At 44.8% G+C, this 23660-nt stretch overlaps 1 protein-coding gene across 4 annotated transcripts in view; it reads left to right on the top strand.

Annotated features, from left to right (window-relative positions):
• MPHOSPH9 (M-phase phosphoprotein 9) overlaps positions 1-23660 on the top strand; it is a 2191511-nt gene that overhangs the window by 920060 nt on the left and 1247791 nt on the right. For all 4 annotated transcript variants that reach the window (XM_044068924.1, XM_044068922.1, XM_044068923.1 and 1 more), the window contains one exon: positions 19417-19548. In XM_044068924.1, the coding sequence (XP_043924859.1) occupies positions 19417-19548 (132 nt within the window). The remainder of the gene's footprint in view (positions 1-19416; positions 19549-23660) is intronic.

Genomic DNA, 23660 nt, shown 5'->3' with positions numbered 1-23660 from the left:
AAACGTGCAAGAGGAAGCACATAGACTCCCAGGATGAGTCTCTCACCTCAGATACTGACCTCGAGGAATCAGAGGGGTTCCCCAAGTCATCCTCTGATGATGTTTCCTTCTCTGACATCCTGGAGATATTGAAACAAAGAGGTGACTGGCTGCCCAAAGCCCCCTCCGAGGAGGAGTCGGTCTTCCTGAAGCCTTTGGTGCTCAGCCCTCCGCCTCCTGGGTGTCCCCACCCTTCGACGAACTTCTGGATTTAATTTGTCGGAAGGTGTGGGAGAACCCTGATTCTGTGGAACCTGTACCCAGGCGTCCCAATAAATTTCTTTCTGCTCCCCCAGGTAAGGAGTTTTTGTCCAAAGGAGTCCCTGTGGATGCCATGGTGGTGGCGGCGGCCACTCAGAAGGAAGTAGCAGTGACTTCTTCCTCCGCCCATCCTCCTAACAAGGAGTTTAGGACTATGGACCTGTACGGGAAGTGTACCCTCTCATCAGCAACCTTTACCTTACGGTCGCTGAACTATCTGTCTCATTTTACTCGGCTCCAGAGAGATCTCCTCAAGGAGTTAGGAGATACTGTCGCGGGTAACGTTCCTGAGGTGGTGGCCCAGACGGTCAATGCCCAGGTGTCTACCCATAATTCCATCGTTAACTCCTCCATGCGGCTCATTTCATATGCAGCCGATGGAGCGAGTAGGGCAGCAAGCTCAGGAGTCGCCCTTAGAAGGCAAGCCTGGATGCGCCTTTCGCGGAGGCCTTCAACTCTTCTTTCACTGACACCCCCCTTGATGGTTCTTCTTTGTTCAGAACCAAGGTGAAAGACACCCTCACTAGGTGCGAACAAGAGAGAAAGACCCTGTCTGCTGTAGGGGTCCATTTTTCCCTTCCCTCTAGGCCTTACCCCAAGGCCCAGCGGAGTGGAAAGATGTGGTTCAAAAAATCACAGAGGTTTTTTCCTGCCACACAAGGTGAGTCCCCCTCCAGAGGCAGAGGAGGGGGAGGTTATTCAGGGAGACACCACCCTAGAGGCAGAGGGGGTCCCCGCAATTCTGGAGACCGCGATTCCTTTTGCGGCTCTCCCTCCCATCGTTCCTGATGGGATGCCCCACTGTGCTTCTCCGGAGCCAGTCAGGGGTCGAATATCGTTATACCCGGAAGCCTGGAAAAGCATCACCCAGGACCGATTGGTATTATGAATAATTTCCGGAAGTTATGTCATTCCCTTTTCGTCAGACCCCCTCCAGTCAGAAAAATCCCGGACGTTCCACCCAGTCAAAGGGATCAAGCAGCTTCAGAGGTCTCAAAGCTGCTAGGAAAGGGAGCCATCCAGCGTGTCCCCTCAGACCAAGTCAGATTAGGGACTTACTAAAGATTCTTTTTGGTGCCGAAAAGAACAGGGGATCTGAGACCCATATTAGATCTCAGCCAACTGAACAATTATGTACAGAAGTCCAAGTTCTGTATGGTCACACGACAATCGATTCTTCCATTGTTGGGAGAAGAGGTATGGATGTGCTCCATCGACCTCAAGGATGCTTACTACCATGTCAAAATGGACAGGCATCCAGGAGTCACCTACGCTTCTGGCTGGGAGCCAGTCATTTCCAGTTTCGAGCCCTGCCCTTTGGTCTCACCACAGCCCCCAGGGTGTTCACCAAGTGTATGGTGGTGATGACTGCTCACTTGAGACGTCAAGGATTCCAAGTGTTTCCGTATCTGGACGACTGGCTCCTTACCGCCCCCACCAGGCATCTACTAATCCAAACCAGGGAAGCTACCATCACTCTCTGTCAACAGTTGGGCATAACACTAAATTGGGAAAAATCTGCCTTGTTGCCCTCACAGCGTGTCATTTTTATAGGCGCAGAATTAGACACCGTTCGAATGCGAGCATTTTTACTGCAGGAAAGAATCAGAGTCTTACAGCAACAGGTGCATGCCCTTATGCCCCTGAGGAAAGCGAAGGCAAGATGGATTCGTCAACTCTTGGGGACCATGGCAGCAACAATTATGTTGGTCCCTCTAGCGAGATTGCACATGAGACTTCTTCAGTGGCTCCTCTTTGCTCAATGGTCCCTCCAAAAACTTCCACTTTCTCACCCTATTTTGCTCACGGACAGATACAAACAGGATCTCAGTTGGTGGCTTTGCACCAACAATCTGGACAGGGGAAAGCCCTTCGTTCCACCCATCCCAGTTGCCACAGTGACCACGGATGCCTCCCAGATGGGGTGGGGGGGCATTATCTTGGCAGGACAGTCCAAGGCACGTGGCAAGATCACGAGATACATCTGCATATCAACGTCCTAGAAATGAGAGCGGTGCTACTTGCGTTGCAGGCACTTCAGAGCTTTCTACCTCTAGGGATGATTGCAATACACTCGGACAACATGTCGGTGTGGTATCTGAACAAGCAGGGGGGAACCAGCCAGGCAAGTGTGGCAGTGGGCAGTATCTTCCCAACAGTTTCTGGTGGCAACGCACATTCCGGGGAAGTCCAATGAGATAGCGGACAGGCTAAGCAGAGCTATTCTGATGCCTTACGAGTGGTCCCTGAATAGTCTAGTTGTAGAACGAATCTTCAGCAGATGGGGTCAGCCTTGCTGCGACCTTTTTGCCAGCCCCCTCAATGCCAAATGCAGCAGCTACTTCACGCTGATCCCCCCACAGGGGGAGTCACCCAGGGATGCTCTAGTTCACAATTGGCCCTCCGGTCTGCTTTATGCCTTCCCTCCGTTTCCCTTGCTATCAAAAGTGATTCAGAAAGCGCAATTCTTGGGAAGCAGAATGATTCTGATTGCTCCACACTGGCCTCGTCAAGTCTGGTTTCCCTTTCTCCAACACTACATTGTGGACACTCCTTGGATTCTGGACCCACAACCAGATTTACTGACACACATGGGACAGTTCCACCCCTCTCTGCTGACCCTCCAGTTGACAAGCCTGGCTACTCCACTTCCATCGTTAGTTAGGCTTTGTCACTTTCCACCGGAGGTAGTTCACATTTTATCTTCCTCTCATAAGCCCTCTACTAGGAAGATTTATTCTAGCAAGTGGAGGAGGTTTTCTGGGTGCATAACCAAGGAATTGATCCTTACACAGCCCCAATTGCTTCAGTCTTGGAATTTTTGTCTATGCTTTTCCGTCAGGGTTCAGCGTCAGCTACCATAAAAGTTCAATTGGCCACGATTTCTAACTTTCATGTTGCTAATGAGCCTAGTCTGATGGCTCACAGACTCTGTAAGGCTTTCCTGAAGGGCACTCTATTACTCCGTCCTCCGGTTTCAGAACCTATCATGCCATGGGATCTAAATTTTGTCCTCCAAGCCCTTACTTCACCAACTTTTGAGCCTGCAGCTACCTGTGATTTGAGATTCTTGACCTGGAAAACTGCCTTTTTGATAGCAATCACTTCAGTCACGCGAGTTTCAGAAATTCAAGCCCTTTCTATCAAACCTCCATACTTGATCTTCTATAAGGACAGGGTTTCTCTTAGACCAAACCCTTCTTTTCTTCCTAAAGTGGCGTCCGTATCTAATCTTAATCAATCTATTGAGTTGCCAGTATTCTTTCCCCAGTTTTCAAACAAGGCAGAATTTCAATTTCATCAATTGGATGTACACAGACCGTTACGTTTCCATCTGCACCGAACAAAAGATATCTGAAAGTCTGATCAACTATTTGTCTCCTTTTCGGAAAACAAAATTGGGTCCCCTGTCTCCAAAATCACCCTCTCCAGATGGATATCCAGTTGCATCTCTTTCGTTTACTCCGCAGGAGGAAAACACCTGCCGTTTCCGGTCAAGGCTCACTCTACTCGAGCTGTTTCTACATCTGCAGCCTATCAAGCCAGATTGTCTATGGATGTTATTTGTGCTGTAGCTACTTGGGCTTCTCCTCACACATTTGTTACTCATTACAAATTGGACGTGGTATCTAGGAGCAGGTTGTCCTTTGGTTCCACAGTACTCAGGAGTATTTTCCTATGAGCCACCCAGGATGTAGGTGCTAGGGACGCTGTGCAATGGTTAAGAATGTAGGCGAGATTGGACTACATAACATCAGGGAAGTCATGTACTCACCATAACGTTCGATGTATGTAGTCCATCTCGCCTCACATTCTTACTTACCCTCTCACCTTCCCCCTTCCTGGAGGATCTGGAGGTTAGGTTTTTATTTACAGAGTTCCCTTCACCTTTAGCTTATTCTTCCTTACCTGGATGTTGTTATGCATGGGGTATGAATGAGTGTTCGCAGCAAACTAGATCTGGGGATATGGAGCAGTGCAGCATGGGATACCTGCTTAGCCCAGCCAGTAGAAGACTTCGAGCTAGAAACGTTTGGCCGAGTCAGAGCCGATATTCGGCTCCGAACCCACGGGTAAGAATGTGAGGCGAGATGGACTGCATACATCGAACGTTATGTTGAGTACATAACTTCTTGTTTTGGCGGTTTCACCTTTTCCTGTTATTACAGTTAGGTTTTACCTAAATTGCCTTGTGGTCTTAAGTGACTAGTATTAGTAGTCTCCTGTATATCAGTAGAGACGCAGTTGTGTTTTCTTGTCTAGAGAGTTAGTTTGGCGAGTTTGCCGTTTTTAATCAATAGGGGATCCTACTGATTATTTTTCTGTCAAGCAATTATTGTTGACTGGTGGTCTTTAGCGGGGACCCGCTAAAGTCTTAATTTCTTACAGTTGTTAATTTGCTACCCTTTGAGCGTGTGTATGTGTGTTGTGCCTTCTTGGTCTGGTTGTATTAGAAGACCCGTTTATTCACAGGGCTAGGACCGTTTAACTTAGAGGACCTAGTCCTCGTGTTGCTTCCACTGTATTTTATTTAAAAATTTTTCCAGTGTGACTGAATCCCTGTGTTTAGTGGAAAATCTAGTTTTCTATCTTACACCAGGCTAGGCCCGTTTAACTTAGAGGACCTAGTTCTCTTGAAATACTTCTGCAGGGCTAGGCCCGTTTTAGTTAGAGGACCTAGTTTTCTTGAAATACTTCTGCAGGGCTAGGCCCGTTTTAGTTAGAGGAGCTAGTTCTCTTGTAGGGCTAGGCCCGTTTAACTAGAGGAGCTAGTTCTCTTGTAATACTTCTGCAGGGCTAGGCCCGTTTAACTTGGACCTAGTTCTCTTGTAATACTTCTGCAGGGCTAGGCCCGTTTAACTTAGAGGACCTAGTTCTCTTGAAATACTTCTGCAGGGCTAGGCCCGTTTAACTTAGAGGAGCTAGTTCTCTTGAAATACTTCTGCAGGGCTAGGCCCGTTTTAGTTAGAGGAGCTAGTTCTCTTGAAATACTTCTGCAGGGCTAGGCCCGTTTTAGTTAGAGGAGCTAGTTCTCTTGTAATACTTCTGCAGGGCTAGGCCCGTTTTAGTTAGAGGAGCTAGTTCTCTTGTAATGCTTCTGCAGGGCTAGGCCCGTTTAACTTAGAGGAGCTAGTTCTCTTGTAATACTTCTGCAGGGCTAGGCCCGTTTAACTTAGAGGACCTAGTTCTCTTGTAATACTTCTGCAGGGCTAGGCCCGTTTTAGTTAGAGGAGCTAGTTCTCTTGAAATACTTCTGCAGGGCTAGGCCCGTTTTAGTTAGAGGAGCTAGTTCTCTTGTAATACTTCTGCAGGGCTAGGCCCGTTTTAGTTAGAGGAGCTAGTTCTCTTGTAATACTTCTGCAGGGCTAGGCCCGTTTAACTTAGAGGACCTAGTTCTCTTGTAATACTTCTGTGGGGCTAGGCCCGTTTTAGTTAGAGGACCTAGTTCTCTTGTAATACTTCTGCAGGGCTAGGCCCGTTTTAGTTAGAGGAGCTAGTTCTCTTGTAATACTTCTGCAGGGCTAGGCCCGTTTTAGTTAGAGGACCTAGTTCTCTTGTAATACTTCTGCAGGGCTAGGCCCGTTTTAGTTAGAGGACCGAGGCCTTAGCCATTCTCGTTCTCTTTTCCCTCTGGTTGCTTGTGTGTTACATTGTCTAAGGATAGCAAGGAGCACAAACCCTCTGGGTTTAAAAAATGTTTGAAGTTCTCCCAGAAAATGTCTTTGACCGATGGCCACAGTAGCTGTGTCTACTGTTTGGGAGCCATCCATTTGCAAGAATTATATTTGTTCTGTCATGCTTTCTCTCCTAGAGTGTTGCAGGAGAGAAAGAACAAACGGATACTCAGGGGTCTTTTGAAGCCAAACTTCGAGGAAGCTTTGTCTGGTTCTTCGGCTTCTTCGTCTGTCAAGATCTGACTCCAAATCTAAAGGTTCAAAAAGGCCTTCTCCGGCACCGGCTAGTGTTTCGGAGCTGCTTGCCAAATGAATAAAACCTGCCTCCTTGACTCCTCAGTCTCCAGAGCCAAAGGAGAGCACTGTGCTTTCGGAGTCGGTCACAGATACTTCAGTGCTGACTGCTGAATCCTTGCAAATAGTTGACTCTGCTTCTCGGAGCCGGTCTGTAGAGTCCCTACCGGTCTCTTTGATGGTCAAATCTCCAGTGCCGGCTAGGTCGAGATCCCCAACCTTATCTTCCAGGTCTTCCAGAAGAAGATGTGGAGAGGGTAGTACTGAGACTACTCAAGTCGTCTGCCCTGCCTAACTTTTTGTTGGCTCCGACCCAATCGGCTCCGGAGCCACTCGAACCAGTCTTGTCTCCATCTGTGATTCCTCCTCTGAGCCATGTTGGGTTTTTGGAGCCGGAGTGCTTGTTACCAACAGAGGAACCCTCGGTTCTGGCTCCCTTTGCTGTTGCATTGGAGCCGAGTTCGGCTCTGACACGTTCGGCTCCATCCGTCATGTCCAGGGACTGAAGCTCTTCTGTCGGTGCTGAGGAGGAGGGTTTAAATCTATCTTCGTCGGTTCCGAGCCTTCCTCTGTGCGTCTGCCAGGGTGAGCTCTGACCCTGCATCTGTCTCTGAGCCGATGGCTCGGGCTCTGGCACCGTCCTTTGTCTCTTCGGAGCAGGGACGGTCTTTGGAGCCGGAGAGATCTGCTTTTGAGGTGATGAGGAGTGTGCTGTCACAATCTACAGCCCCTGTCAGTAGTACAAGCACTCTTCCCCCCAGGGCTCCCACTTCGGTCTCAGTCCCTACTCTGTCCGGAGACAGCAGAGACCCACAGCCTCAGGAGCCACCGGCTGCCCCCACTCTTCCGGGGCATCCCCAGAAGGTCCTTTTGAGGAGCCCCCACAGAAGAGAGTATGCAAGAGGAAGCATATTGACTCCCAGGAGTGTCTGACATCGGACACTGGCCTTGATGAGTCGGAGGTGTCCCCCGAGTCTTCCTCTGATGTTGCCTTTGTGGACATTCTAGAGATCCTTAAACAGAGGTGCAACTGGCTCACTGTCAACCCTTCTGAAGAGTCGGTGTACCTGAAGGCTTTCGGGTCTCAACCCTCTGCCTCTTGGGTGTCTCCACCTTTCGATGAGCTAATGGATCTGGTTAGTCGGAAGGTGTGGGATACTCCCGATGCCGTGGAGCCAGTACCTAGAAGACCAAATAAGTTCCTGTCTGCCCCTCCTGGAAAAGAATTCTTGTCTAAGGGCATTCCCGTAGTTGCCATGGTGGTGGCGGCAGCCACTAAGGAGTTGGCGGAGACGTCTTCCTCTGTTCATCCGCCAAAGAAGGGGTCTCAACAGATGGACAGATTTGGGAAGAATGTATTTAGTTCAGCGGCCTTTACACTTCGATCCCTGAACTATCTTACCCATTTCGAGGTTGCAGAGGGATCTCCTCAAGGAGTTAGGAGATTCCATAAAGGGTGCTTGTCCTGAGGGAGTTCCGGATAGGATCTCTGCTCAGTTGTCCACCCTAATTTCTGTAGTTAACTCCTCCCTGTGGCTCATATCTCATACGGCTGATGGAGTGAGCAGAGCAGCAGGTTCAGGAGTTGCCCTTAGGCGCCACTCCTGGATGCGCTTGTGTAATTTTGTGGAGCCGTTTAAGTCCACCTTCACCAACACCCCATTTGATGGTTCCTACATGTTTGGTTCCAAGGTGAAAGATACACTCACTCGGTGTGAACAGGAAGGAAAGACTCTCTCTGCTGTGGGAGTCCGTTTTACCATTCCCTCTCGACCATACCCCAAAGGTCAAAGAGGAGGTAAGATGTGGTTCAGAAAGTCCCAGAGGGCCTTTCCAGACGCAAAGAGTGAATCCTCCTTCAGAGGCAGAGGAGGAGGAAATGGTAGACATCGCCCTAGAGGCAGGGGCAGTCCGCAGTATCAGCAAGGCTGTGGTTAATTTCGAGGGCGGCCTTATCAGCGTTCCTGATGTGGGGCCCGACTGCATTTCTCTGGGGCCAGTCGGGGGTCGCATCTTTGTATTCAGGAGCCTGGCTAAATATAACCCAAGACAAGTGGGTACAAAGGGTTGTTACCAGAGGCTATATCATACCCTTTTCTCTTCCACCATTTGTTCCCAAGAAGATCACAGATGTTCCACCCAATCACAGGGATCAGGCAACTGTGGAGATCAACAAGTTGCTCTCAAAAAGAGTCATCCAGCCCGTGCCAGCAGACCAGATCGGATCCGGAACTTACTCCAGGTTCTTTTTTAGTCCCAAAACGAACTGGAGACTGGAGACCAATTTTGGACCTAAGCAGATTAAACAAATCCGTGAAAAAGGACAAGTTTCGGATGGTAACACTGCAGTCAATACTCCTGTTGTTTCCTGTTGTTGGGGAAAGACTGTTGGATGTGCTCTCTAGATCTCCAAGACGCCTGCTACCATATAAGAATGGACAAGGCGTCAAGGAGGTATCTGTGCTTCCGGCTGGGAGCCAGCCATTATCAGTTTCGTGCTCTGCCCATTGGTCTCATTACAGCCCCTAGGGTGTTCACCAGATGTATGGCAGTAGTGACAGCTCACCTGAGACGTCAGGGATTCCAGGTGTTTCTGTATTTGGACGACTGGCTCCTGACCGCCCCCACCAGGCATCTACTTCTCCAAAACAGACACCACCATCCAGCTTTGTGCTCAATTAGGTATCTCCATAAATTGAGAAAAATCTGCATTACTGCCCACACAATCTGTGATTTTTATAGACGCAGAGATAGACACAGGGAATATGACAGTTCGTCTTCCCGCCGAAAGAGCACAAAACCTCATTTCGCAAAATCAGTGACTTCTCCCACTTCAGAAGGTCAAAGCAAAGTGGATTCTTCAACTTCTTGGAATGATGGCCTCAACCATTCTGTTAATACTTTTAGCCAAGTTGCACATGAGAATCCTTCAATGGCTCCTGTTCTCCCAGTGGTCGTTCCAATATCTATTGCTGAATCACTCTATTCTGCTGACAGAATCATGCAAAAAGGACCTTCGTTGGTGGATAGCCCCCGACAACTTGTTCACGGAAGCTCCCTTTGTGCCTGCCCAACCCGTTGCCACTGTGACCACGGATGCCTCCCAGGTCGGGTGGGGGGCATTATCGGGGCAGGACTGTCCACGGCACATGGCAAGATCACGAGGCTCATCTGCATATCAATGTTCTGGAGATGAGAGCGGTGCTTCTGGCGTTGCAAGCACTTCAGGACCTTCTTCCTCCAGGGACAATTGCGATACAATCGGACATGTCGATTGTGTGGTATATCAACAAACAGGGCGGTACCCAATCTTACCCACTCTGTCGAGAGGCCATGCGAGTTTGGGAATGGGCGATTTCTTCCCAGCGCTTTCTGGTGGCAACGCACATTCCGGTGACATCCAACGTGATAGCCGACAAGCTGAGACGGGCAATCCTGCTGCCCCACGAGTGGTCTCTGAAATGGGAAATAGTGGAACAGATTTTCCGAAAATGGGGACAACCTTGCTGCGACCTTTCTGCCAGTCCAGTCAGTGCCAAGTGCAGCAGTTATTTTTCCCTAATTCCCCCTCTGGGGGAAGCACCCTGAGATGCTCTGGTACACGATTGGCCCACGAGACTTCTCTATGTCTTTTCCTCCATTCCCTCTTATCCCCAAAGTGATACAGAAAGCCAACCGACTGGGAAGCAAGTTAATCTTCATTGCTCCTTACTGGCCTCGTTAGGTCTGGTTTCCCTTCTCCTGGACGATCCTTGGATCCTGGACCCAGTTCCAGATCTATTGACCCACATGTCAGGTTCGCTACACCCCTCTCTCCACTCCCTCAAATTGACAGCTTGGCTGATCCAGATGTTCTTCATGTTTTACTGTTGCAGTCATTACATTTGGGTAATCTGCTGACAGGTTACCCTCAGTCGGCCTGAATAAAAAAGTCTTGGGTCCTGCGTCGGTTGCTGTCTCCTCTTCCATGATGTCAGGTCGTCAGGGGTATAAAACATGCAGCCGATGCAGTTTTATTCAGTCTTTCTTGCCGCGCGGTGCCCAAAGCAGAAGTATTTCGCAAGTGCCGGTCGGCCGACTCCTAAAATTTTCATATTCGAGTTTCAGGACCGAAGTCTTCAAACTAAAGCTAAGTACCCCGTTGGGGAAACTTTTTTTTTGCTCCTTACCGATGTCAGTAAAAGTTAATAATTGCATTACTTGTGGGAAGCAAATGCCTCATAAGGATTTTCATTTGTACTGTATTCCTTGCCTAGACCCAGATCACAACGTGCCTTGCTGTCGGTTTTGTGCTAGATTTAACCAACGCACTATTAAGCATCGGTATATTTTTGCTTCTAAATATTTTGGTTTAAGATTTAATTATCCTGAAATGTCTTCGGTTAGCAAGCCGACTACTGGAGTTCACAAAAAACGCAAAGAAAAAGACAGAGACAGACCGTCGAGGTCCAAAACCGACGACGAAGCTTCTCCTAAGCCAGTCGCCGGTTCGCCGGTACTCAGTGAGGCGCTTTCACAGCCACTGATACCCGCTACTTTTGAGTTGCAGGCCTCTACCGAGACCCATTCGGAGTCCGGTATGCCCCGAAATTCTCAGAGTATTGAACCCACGGATGTCTCTCCCCTAGATGGGTCCGGAACCACTGATCAGGTACTGGCTTCTGAGGGTGTTTTCAGGCCTCAAACATTTTTATATTAAACTGACGCCAGCAACAAAAACAAGGTCAAAAACAACTTCCATGTCTAAAAAACTGACGCATGAGCCCACGTGCTCAGGCCCCTATGCCTAAAAAACAGATGATCAAAATGACTGAGGATTTAATTACCTTGATCAGGGGTTCCCAACCACCCCCTGCTAAGAGGCCTAGGCAAGGCACTGATTATGAATCTTCAGATCAGATTTCCATTTCTTTTGATTCCTCTTCTGATCAGGAATTTTCTGTTCCACCCTATGAGGATTCTGATGCAGAGGAATCCATCCCATCTGCATCTCCTCCTGAGGATTACTCTTGGAGAGACTTTGCATACTTTAAGGGAACATTTTCACTGGGAGAGTCGGGACTTCTCTGAATCAAAAAAAAAAGAGGCTTAGGGATTTCCTTCTTCCTCAGCATAGGCCTTTGGCAATACCTCATGTATTAGACATTGTTGATTATGTGTTCTTGGAATGAAGCATGGCTCCTGATTCCCTGCCTCCGGCTCCTAGTAAGCCAGACAGATATTACAGGGTTCCTGACTCCCACAAATTTCTTTTCAAAAATCCTGCAGCTGATTCTGAAACTATTTCTCAGGGTCCCAAGGTTGTAAAGGCCTCTATAGCCAAGAATCCCACCCCTTCTGATAGAGATTCTAGGGCACTGGATAGATTGGGTAAGAAGGTTTATATGTCTGCAATCTTGGCAATCAGGGCTTTAAATTGCCAGTTTCATATGCTTAAATATCAACAGCATGTTATGGGCTTACTGAAACAGAAATTATTGCATTCAGCAGAACAGGTTGGAAAGCATACTTTGCAATGTGGTTTTGATTCCTTGGAGGCCTCTTGTAGGGCCGCTGTTACTGGATCTGTGATTAGAAGGCATGCCTGGCTCAAGGAGCAAAATCTGTCTGATCATGTTAAAGCTAAATTGTTGGATGCCCCTTTGCAGCATGATACACTGTTTGGTAATAAGGCAGAAGAGGTTTTAAAGAAAATGGAAGACAAAGCTAAATCTATGCAAACTGTAAAAGATTTCCTGCAAGTGCAGTCACCCAGGTTCCAGTAGACACTGGCCTACTAAAAATTGGTCCTTTCCTGTGTCCAACAGAGCCACTCGGGGCAAATCCATGTGCTCAAAAGGCTCCAGATACCAATCACAGGGTTCTTACAGGTCAAAGCAATGGGTGCCTCCACCTCTAAGTCTAAAGGAAACAAAGCACAACCCTACAGTAAGCAGTCTCAATGACTTTCCTCTACTATCACCAAGCACTTATCTTTTGGCAGCCCCCTTGGGGGGAAAACTAACACTTCATGCTCAAAATTGGCAGTTAATTACCCAACACAATTGGGTATTAAATGTAGTATCCCAGGGGTACAGATTTCATTTCCATACTTTTTCCAATTCCAAACGGATGGCCGGATCTGCCACAAAACCAGTGGGTGGAGGCCCAGAAACAAGTCATGTCCCTAATGGATATGGGGACTATTCAACCGGTACCAGAAAAGGAAAAAGGACAAGGCTTTTATTAAAGACTTTTCCTGGTAGCCAGAAAAGACAATTCATGGCATCCAATACTGGACTTCTCAATTCTGAACACGTTCCTGGACATTCCAAAATTCAAAATGCTGACTTTACAACAGCTACTGCCGATGCTAGGCAGAAATGCTCGGTTAGTAACTCTAGACTTAAAAGAGGCATACCTGCATATCCCAATAAGGGAATCATGCAGAAGATACCTCCGCTTCAAGGCAGGTTTTTTGCATTACCAATTCTCTGCACTGCCCTTTGGTTTATCTACTGCGCCCAGGGTCTTTACAAAGTGCCTGGCACCAGTAATTGCATTCTGCAGACAAAGAAGCATACAAATGTGTCCTTATCTGGACGACTGTCTCATTCAAGCAGAGGACAAGGACGCTCTTCTTCAGCATCTGGCATTTGTAAAAAGGCTTCTAACATGCCTAGGGTACACAATAAATGAAAAGAAATCCCAACTGGTACCCTCTCAAATAATTACATTCCTGGGTGCAAGCTTGAATACAACTGCCCAGATGGCTTACCTCACGCCAGACAAACAAAGGCAACTGACAACATACTTCAAACAAATGGCAATGAAAACCCAGTTATCTGCAAGACAAATTCTGCAGGCTTTGGGGTTCATGGCATCCTGCATTCTACTAATTCCATATGCGAGACTGCATATGAGGAAACTTCAGTGGTACTTAAAAAGTTTATGGAGTCAACATTGTCACAGTTTGGAAACATTGATTCCTCTCATTCCCTGCCTACGACAGGAGTTTCTTTGGTGGGCAGAGACATGTCACCAAAACAAGGGACTGTCATTCACTCTACCCCCTGCCACCCAAACCCTAACTACAGACGCATCATGGGGGGGGCTCACCTGGCAGGGAAGTGCATTCAGGGCAAATGGAGCCCAAACCAAATGCATTTGCAGATCAACCGGAAAGAGATGCTAGCTGTTCAGAATGCTCTGACAGCCTTCAAGGACCACATTCTTACAGGGCAATTAATGGTAAAGATGGACAACACCACTTTTATGTGGTACATAAACAAGCAGGGGGGGTACCCATTCTTACCCCCCTCTGCAGACTAGCCATGACTCTGTGGAACACAGCCTTGAGCTGCTAAGTGCATCTACAGGGTCAATTCCTGCCAGGAAAACTAAATACACTGGCAGACGAACTAAGCAGAAATCTCATGGACCCACACCTGTTTGCCTCCCCCCAGAACTACCAGTTGGATAAATTCTCCACAAGTACTCCCCACAAACAAGCTTGGAAAGTTGATGTTGTGTCCTTCAGCTGGAAAAATCTTTCAGTTTATGCCTTTCTCCCTCTGCCTCTCCTCTCCAAAGTACAACTAAAGATCAAACAGGACAAACCAAGGATGATACTGATTGCACCAGACTGGCCACGCCAGCACTGGTACCCCCCCTCTTGCGCAGTGTGTCACAGCTGGCCCCATGGCACCTACCTCAGTCCCCTACCCTGCTGTCTCAGCAGAAGATCCAGATTTTGCACCCCCAGCTTCAAACCCTGAACCTGGCAGCCTGGCTAATTACGTAATCTCTCCGTTACCATCCCTCACTAAACAAGTGTTGGATGTCATTTTGGAAGCAAGGAGGCCTATTACTAGAAAATCTTATGCTGAAAAATGGAAAAGATTCTGTGCCTGGAACCAAACTCAAGCGATGGCCACTGCAGCGCCCACCTTACCTCAGATTCTTCAATGCTTAACTGAGATGCTTCACAAGGGCCTTTCCTTTTCCTCCATCAAAATTCACACCTCAGCCATTTCAGCTCATTACAACACAGAACCACCCCTCTTTTCTCACCCATTGCTCAAGCAGTTCCTCAGAGGGCCAAAAACTTAAAACCACCCAGGAGAGCCCCAACTCCAGCCTTGGATCTTAATTGTGTATTGGAAAAACTCACTCTTCCTCCTTTTGAGCCAGCTGCAACTGCAGAGTTAAAATTCCTTTCTTGGAAACAGTTTTCCTTTTAGCAACCACTTCAGCAAGAAGGGTATCTGAATTACAGGCCCTTATGGCAGTGGAGCCTTTCATCATCTTTCATGCGGACATGGTGTCCCTCCGGACCAGTCCCTCTTTCATGCCCAAGGTGGTATCCAGTGTGGCTCTTAATCAGTCCATTCATTTGCCAGCCTTCTTTTCTAATCCACAGAACAAAGGGGAATGGATACTGCACTCCTTAGATGTGCACAGGCAACTTAGGTTTTACTTGGACAGGACTAAACCTCAGAGGAAAACCTGAACAACTGCTGGTGGCATTTGCTGCAGGGGCGGTGGGGAAGGCTATTTCAAAGCAAACCATTTCTAAATGGATAGGCCATTGCATTCATTTCTGCTGTAAGCACCATGGAAAACCTATCCCACAGGGGATTAGACCCCATTCAACCAGGGCTGCATCTACCTTTACAGCCTTTCTCAGAGGTGTCCCTTCCAGTGACATCCTAGAAGCTGCGACCTGGAGTTCTGTAGGGGATTAGACCCCATTCAACCAGGGCTGCATCTACCTTTACAGCCTTTCTCAGAGGTGTCCCTTCCAGTGACATCCTAGAAGCTGCGACCTGGAGTTCTGTACATACTTTCACCAAGCATTACCATTTGCCAATTTTCTCTAAATCCAGAGCTGGCTTTGCCACTGCAGTCCTGCAGGGCCTTATAGCTGGTCCTAATGGTATCTAAATTCCTCCTCCCATCCTTAGCTTTGGGAATCTACCCAAATGTGATTACTGCAACAGTGAAACATGAAGAACATAGTACAGCTGTGTACACTTACCATAAATGTAGATGTTCGAGGGTATTCACTGTTGCAGTCCTGGTTACCCTCCCTCCAGCCCCCTGACTTCTTTTGGCTATACCTCTATTCTCTTTTACTATACTTAAAAGCTTTTTGGTGTATTTGCTTTTTTGTTGGAGGTATAACCTTGTGTGTGTATACATATATACATATATGTGTGTGTGTATGTATATATATATATATATATATATATATATATATTTGCTTCCCATTAAGGGGGGCACCTGACATCTGGGGCAAAAAAAACTGATGTAATGGCATTGGCTGCATGCTTTATACCCCCGACTACCTGACATCACGGAAGATGAGACAGCAACCGACACAGGACCCAAGACTTTGATAATCAGGCTGACTGAGGGCTACTGCAAGCAGATAACCCAAATGTGATGACTGCAACAGTGAATACCCTCGAACATCTACATTTATGGTAAGTGTACACAACTGTACTTTATGTATACTACAACAGTGAATGCACTCGAACATCTACATTTATGGTACGTGTACACAGCTGTACTTTATGTATACTACAACAGTGAATACACTCGTACGTCTACATTTATGGTAATTGTACACAACTGTACTTTGTTTACTACAACAGTGAATGCACTCGAACATCTACATTTATGGTACGTGTACATGACTGTACTTTATGTATACTACAGCAGTGAATGCACTCGAACATCTACATTTATGGTAAGTGTACATGACTGTACTTTATGTATACTACAACAGTGAATGCACTCGAACATCTACATTTATGGTACGTGTACATGACTGTACTTTATGTATACTACAGCAGTGAATGCACTCGAACATCTACATTTATGGTAAGTGTACACAGCTGTACTTTGTTTACTACAACAGTGAATGCACTCGAACATCTACATTTATGGTACGTGTACATGACTGTACTTTATGTATACTACAGCAGTGAATGCACTCGAACATCTACATTTATGGTAAGTGTACATGACTGTACTTTATGTATACTACAACAGTGAATGCACTCAAACATCTACATTTATGGTAAGTGTACACAGCTGTACTTTATGTATACTACAACAGTGAATGCACTCGAACATCTACATTTATGGTAAGTGTACACAACTGTACTTTATGTATACTACAACAGTGAATACACTCATACGTCTACATTTATGGTAATTGTACACAACTGTACTTTATGTATACTACAACAGTGAATGCACTCGAACATCTACATTTATGGTAAGTGTACACAGCTGTACTTTATGTATACTACAACAGTGAATGCACTCGAACATCTACATTTATGGTAAGTGTACACAACTGTACTTTATGTATACTACAACAGTGAATGCACTCGAACATCTACATTTATGGTAAGTGTACACGACTGTACTTTATGTATACTACAACAGTGAATACACTCATACGTCTACATTTATGGTAAGTGTACACTGTACTTTATGTATACTACAACAGTGAATGCACTCGAACATCTACATTTATGGTAAGTGTACACAACTGTACTTTGTTTACTACAACAGTGAATGCACTCGAACATCTACATTTATGGTACGTGTACATGACTGTACTTTATGTATACTACAGCAGTGAATGCACTCGAACATCTACATTTATGGTAAGTGTACATGACTGTACTTTATGTATACTACAACAGTGAATGCACTCGAACATCTACATTTATGGTAAGTGTACACAGCTGTACTTTATGTATACTACAACAGTGAATGCACTCGAACATCTACATTTATGGTAAGTGTACACAACTGTACTTTATGTATACTACAACAGTGAATACACTCATACGTCTACATTTATGGTAATTGTACACAACTGTACTTTATGTATACTACAACAGTGAATGCACTCGAACATCTACATTTATGGTAAGTGTACACAGCTGTACTTTATGTATACTACAACAGTGAATGCACTCGAACATCTACATTTATGGTAAGTGTACACAACTGTACTTTATGTATACTACAACAGTGAATGCACTCGAACATCTACATTTATGGTAAGTGTACACGACTGTACTTTATGTATACTACAACAGTGAATACACTCATACGTCTACATTTATGGTAAGTGTACACTGTACTTTATGTATACTACAACAGTGAATGCACTCGAACATCTACATTTATGGTAAGTGTACACAACTGTACTTTGTTTACTACAACAGTGAATGCACTCGAACATCTACATTTATGGTACGTGTACATGACTGTACTTTATGTATACTACAGCAGTGAATGCACTCGAACATCTACATTTATGGTAAGTGTACATGACTGTACTTTATGTATACTACAACAGTGAATGCACTTGAACATCTACATTTATGGTAAGTGTACACAGCTGTACTTTGTTTACTACAACAGTGAATGCACTCGAACATCTACATTTATGGTACGTGTACATGACTGTACTTTATGTATACTACAGCAGTGAATGCACTCGAACATCTACATTTATGGTAAGTGTACACAGCTGTACTTTGTTTACTACAACAGTGAATGCACTCGAACATCTACATTTATGGTACGTGTACATGACTGTACTTTATGTATACTACAGCAGTGAATGCACTCGAACATCTACATTTATGGTAAGTGTACATGACTGTACTTTATGTATACTACAACAGTGAATGCACTCGAACATCTACATTTATGGTACGTGTACATGACTGTACTTTATGTATACTACAGCAGTGAATGCACTCGAACATCTACATTTATGGTAAGTGTACATGACTGTACTTTATGTATACTACAACAGTGAATGCACTTGAACATCTACATTTATGGTAAGTGTACACAGTTGTACTTTATGTATACTACAACAGTGAATACACTCGAACATCTACATTTATGGTAAGTGTACACAGCTGTACTTTATGTATACTACAACAGTGAATCAGTGAATGCACTCGAACATCTACATTTATGGTAAGTAAACACAACTGGGCTTTTCCTCTTCTCCAGATTTAAACAGACAATGTTCAAAAACATTACATATTATATCTTTAGGTTCTAAAGTCTAACAAACATAAAATTATCTTTTAATTACTTAAAAAAATAATTATGCAACAAATTATTTATAAATAAAATATTTAAAAATTAAATGGACACCTATATACAATGTGTCAGTATTAATAAACTATAAATGAAAATTAGAAACAGCCATATTTATAAATTCATTCATTTCCTACCCCATCGTAATATGTTAAAGAAGGTGTTGCAAGTATTATACAAAGATACACTGTAAAACGTAAACAAACAAAAAAAAAAACAAATATCAAAAGCACAGAAAATCCATATCCCTCCACTGGGAACTGGACTCAGTACCTTATGTACGTAAGACAGATGTAATATCCACTACACTACAGTCATCTTTCAAAGGCTTTCATTCTCAACAAACTAGCTATATTACAGTTATCATTAAGTCTTGCGGGTTTAAAAGCATCGAAAAAGAGCTGCCAGTGCGATTCCCTTATTTCTAGCCGCACTTGCCAAGCCCCCCCCCCCCTGTTTCCCAGTGTCCACTTTTTCGAAAATGACAAATTTGAAGGCGTGTTCAGGGTAAACTAAAATATGCTTTGCCAGGGCACTTGTATTTTTATTCTTTTTAATGTCGCTCGTTTTATATAGGTAAGACTGAACGGGCTTTAAGGTCTCGAATATACGAACATGTATATGATATTAAAAAGAACAAAAATACAACAACCTGCACTTTGTGAATCGGATGTGCAGGGCTTTGATTCTAGTCAAGTACAAACTTGTGCACCGGTGCTGTGCTTCTTCATTGGTCTACCTCTTTTCCATGTTAATGCACATTTATTTATTTATGTGTGCATTTGCATGCATATGTATACATTTGTATGTATTTATTTTTTTCAAATTTTTTTTTTATTTTTCTATTAGACATTAACAAGGAAAATATTTCAAAACATTGAATATATACTAAATAACAACTATTTTGACTATATACAGCCATCCATGGTAAACATTAACATTATCATTGAATACTATTAATATTTACCTAATAAGTTTTGCAGGTATGTATTTATTTTTCATTATTTTTACTTTCAAGGTGAAGTCTGATGGGGTGTGGCCGCAACCTTCACTTAAAGACTTGTATCACAAAAAACAGAGAGAAAACTTGAACGTGGTAAATTGGACATCATCATCTTCTCAACCATCTGAGACTCGCTCTCCTCCAGAGGTTAGTGATTCACATAGTTGCGGTTTGCTGCACTAATGGTCATGTTTTTGGTACTTTGTTTGTTTTTACACCTTTTTAAATAATTTTATTATGCATATTCACTCTCTATATATTTAATGGCACCTTATTTTTTTTTATCAGAACAGTTGCATTGGTTTGATCTTTGGATAAAGAGAATATTGTTGTAAATTTAAGAGTACGGCAATAGGTTATCTGCCAAACATCCTTAGGCTGTCACAGTGTGTACTTCATTTTGATGAGCAACCCCTTTTAAAATATTATATAATTATATGTAACCCTGATAATGCAAGATTCATCACAGTTTACAAATTTGTTTCTAATAACATTTAGTTTTCTTAATGAAATCTTATATTTCTTTAATTTCTGACCTTCACATTAACAGATGACTTAATGAACTTTAAAGAACTTTTTTGTCCTTTACAACTGCATTCTCTTTACAGTAACTGTCCGACCTCAGACATTTGGAGCCAATGAATAACTTTGACATTTAGAACTTTGTCATCTTAAAAGTCATCCCATGCCGGTCTTATTTTTAGAATTTGAACCACTACATATGACTTTTTTGTGACAGTATGCCTAGTCCCATGGATTAACACTTTTTCTTGGGGGCATTTATTTTCATAGTTGCTCTTTGAGGTCACTTATTGATGCAGGATTGAAGGTCCTGAATCCAATTCTTCGTGAACTATATTGAAGCCCCTTTTTCTGCTGTGTTGTGGTATCTAGTAGTCATGATTATAACACTAAATTTGTTTTTTGAGTTTGCACATGCTCTCTGAGCTGAATAATCTCCCCTCCTTTCTTTAGTTATCATCGTCATCCTCTTGATCATCATCAACTCTTTTTTTATTTAGTTGTCATCGTCATCATCTCGATCATCAACTCTCTTGTTTAGCTGTCATCATCTCGATCATCAACTATTTTTTATTTAGTTATCATCAACTCTCTTTTTTATTTAGTTATCGTCATCATCTCGATCATCATCAACTCTCTTTATTTAGTTATCGTCATTGTCTCGATCATCAACTCTCTTTTTTTATTTAGTTATCTCTATCATCAACTCTCTTTTTTATTTAGTTATCGTCATCCCGATCATCAGCAGCTCTCTTTTTTTATTTAGTTATCGTCATCATCTCGATCATCATCAACACTCTTTTTTCCCATTTCCTCTGTGGGGTCAAGATGTTGTGCCCATCTGTCTCACTGATCAGTGCCACTGTCATACCTTCTTAGACACACACACCTGAATGTCACAGGTCTTCTTAACACAATCCGTCCACCTCTTTGTGGGACGCCCTTGTTTCCTCTTACATTCTTGTCCCAAATCATCTTCACTAGATTGTCTTCTGCTGTTCTGCACTTGCCCAAACCACCATAATGTGTTTTCTGACTTTTTTCTGGAGTTGTAGCTCCTTTCGCTTCTGCTCTTATGTCCTTGTTTCTTTGCTGTCCCACAGTGTGCATCCTACCAACCATCTCAGGCACTGCATCTCCATCATGTCTAGATTCCTCAACTGCTTTGCCTTTACTGTATAGGTTTCTGCAGCATACAGCAGTGCTGGTCACACCACTGTTTTGTACACCTTACTTTTCAGCTTCTTTGGCATTCTTCTGTCGTACACTACACCTGGCACTCTGTGCCAGTTGGCTACAGTCCCTCTGACCTCTTCACTCAGACTTCCCTTCTCCTCAGCCATCCCTTCTAGATACTTGAAGCTGTTAACCTGTTCCATTCATTTCCCTTCTATCTCAGGTCTTAGCTTCTTTTGATTTTCCCCTTTGCTGCCATTAAAATTTTCTCATCTGTACTTTGCCGAATTTCTTGCTCAGAGTCTGACTGTAATGCTACATTATCTGCATACAGCAACTTTGTTGATCTGTCCCCTCTGACCTGTTTGCTAATGTAGTCCATCACCAGTATGAATAGCAGTCAGCTCAGAGCTGAACCCTGATGTACACCCACTCCCACTGGGAACCCCTCTGTGACACAGAACACTATTTGCACTTGAGTCATTGGCTTCTTGTACCTCGCTTGTGCTAATTCTACCAATGTTTCTGGGACTTCATATCAATGCAGGACTGACCAAATCACCTTTCATGGGACTTTGTCATATACTTTCTCCAAGTCTACAAATGCCCAGTTGGACTCTCTCCTCATCTCTAGCTTTTTCTCAATTATCTGTCTCACTGCAGAGATCAGGTTAGTTGTGCTTTATCCTGATCTGAATCTGAACTGCTCATCTCAAATCTAACTTTCAACTACTCTGCGTATCCATGTATCAGTCATCCTATCCAGAACTTTCATGCAGTGTGATAGGAGTTTGATGCCTCTGCACTGCCCACAGTTGTGAATGTCCCTTTGTTGTACACTGGCACTAGTATGCTTGTTCTCCAGTCATCTGGTATATACCTCTCTCTCCACACTGCAGTGTGTACCCTCAGCAGCTATTTCTTACCTATCACACCCAACAACTTTATCATATATGCTTTGACCTCATTTGAGCTTGCTGCTTTCCCCTGACTTCATTATCTTTAGTACTGTTCTTTCTTCTGTGGTGGCTCCTCCTCTTCTCTCATTGTAGGCTGTGTCTGGGACAGTACAGCTCCTCCTCTTCTCTCATTGTAGGCTGTGTCTGGGACAGTACAGCTCCTCCTCTTCTCTCATTGTAGGCTGTGTCTGGGACAGTACAGCTCCTCCTCTTCTCTCATTGTAGGCTGTGATTGGGACAGTACAGCTCCTCCTCTTCTCTCATTGTAGGCTGTGTCTGGGACAGTACAGCTCCTCCTCTTCTCTCATTGTAGGCTGTGTCTGGGACAGTACAGCTCCTCCTCTTCTCTCATTGTAGGCTGTGTCTGGGACAGTACAGCTCCTCCTCTTCTCTCACTGTAGGCTGTGTCTGGGACAGTACAGCTCCTCCTCTTCTCTCACTGTAGGCTGTGTCTGGGACAGTACAGCTCCTCCTCTTCTCTCACTGTAGGCTGTGTCTGGGACAGTACAGCTCCTCCTCTTCTCTCACTGTAGGCTGTGTCTGGGACAGTACAGCTCCTCCTCTTCTCTCACTGTAGGCTGTGTCTGGGACAGTACAGCTCCTCCTCTTCTCTCACTGTAGGCTGTGTCTGGGACAGTACAGCTCCTCCTCTTCTCTCACTGTAGGCTGTGTCTGGGACAGTACAGCTCCTCCTCTTCTCTCACTGTAGGCTGTGTCTGGGACAGTACAGCTCCTCCTCTTCTCTCACTGTAGGTGTGTCTGGGACAGTACAGCTCCTCTTCTCTCACTGTAGGCTGTGTCTGGGACAGTACAGCTCCTCTTCTCTCACTGTAGGCTGTGTCTGGGACAGTACAGCTCCTCTTCTCTCACTGTAGGCTGTGTCTGGGACAGTACAGCTCCTCCTCTTCTCTCACTGTAGGCTGTGTCTGGGACAGTACAGCTCCTCCTCTTCTCTCACTGTAGGCTGTGTCATTGTAGGCTGTGTCTGGGACAGTACAGCTCCTCCTCTTCTCTCATTGTAGGCTGTGCCTGGGACAGTACAGCTCCTCCTCTTCTCTCATTGTAGGCTGTGCCTGGGACAGTACAGCTCCTCCTCTTCTCTCATTGTAGGCTGTGTCTGGGACAGTACATTCCTTATGGAGGGTGTTTTCAGTATAGTCTTTATCTTTCTTTCTTTGCCTTGCAACCTGATGAGAGTTTCTTTATGACATTTACTGAATCACTTTCCAAAAGCTGGTAAAGTGCCTCTGATGCCTTGTTCTTTTTAGCCTCTTTGCTAGCCAGCCAGTATTCCTTGCTAGCCTGGTCTGTCTTTATCTCCCGCTTTTTCCTGCACTCCTTCTTTCTTTTGATGACTTCCTGGACTTCTGCATTCCACCAGCAGCTTTCCTTACGTACCTTATTTCCATACGTGGCTCGGCCACATATCTGTTCTGTAGTCCACACCCATGCTGTTTGGAGGCATTGTAATTTTTCTTCAACTCCACCTATTTCCTCCACTTTTTGAGGTGCTAGAGTCCTGAGCAATTCTTTGAACTGTTGTGCTTTCTCTCCAGCCATCTTCTAGGTCTACTGCCTGGTCTCTATTGACCTTAATTTGAC

This window comes from Protopterus annectens, chromosome 4.part0 (genome assembly GCF_019279795.1).
Source record: "Protopterus annectens isolate FY-2018-M chromosome 4.part0, PAN1.0, whole genome shotgun sequence".
Taxonomy (NCBI): Eukaryota; Metazoa; Chordata; order Ceratodontiformes; family Protopteridae; genus Protopterus; species Protopterus annectens.
The sequence above is the reverse complement of the archived record's forward strand: the minus strand, read 5'-3'. Positions and strand labels throughout refer to the sequence as shown.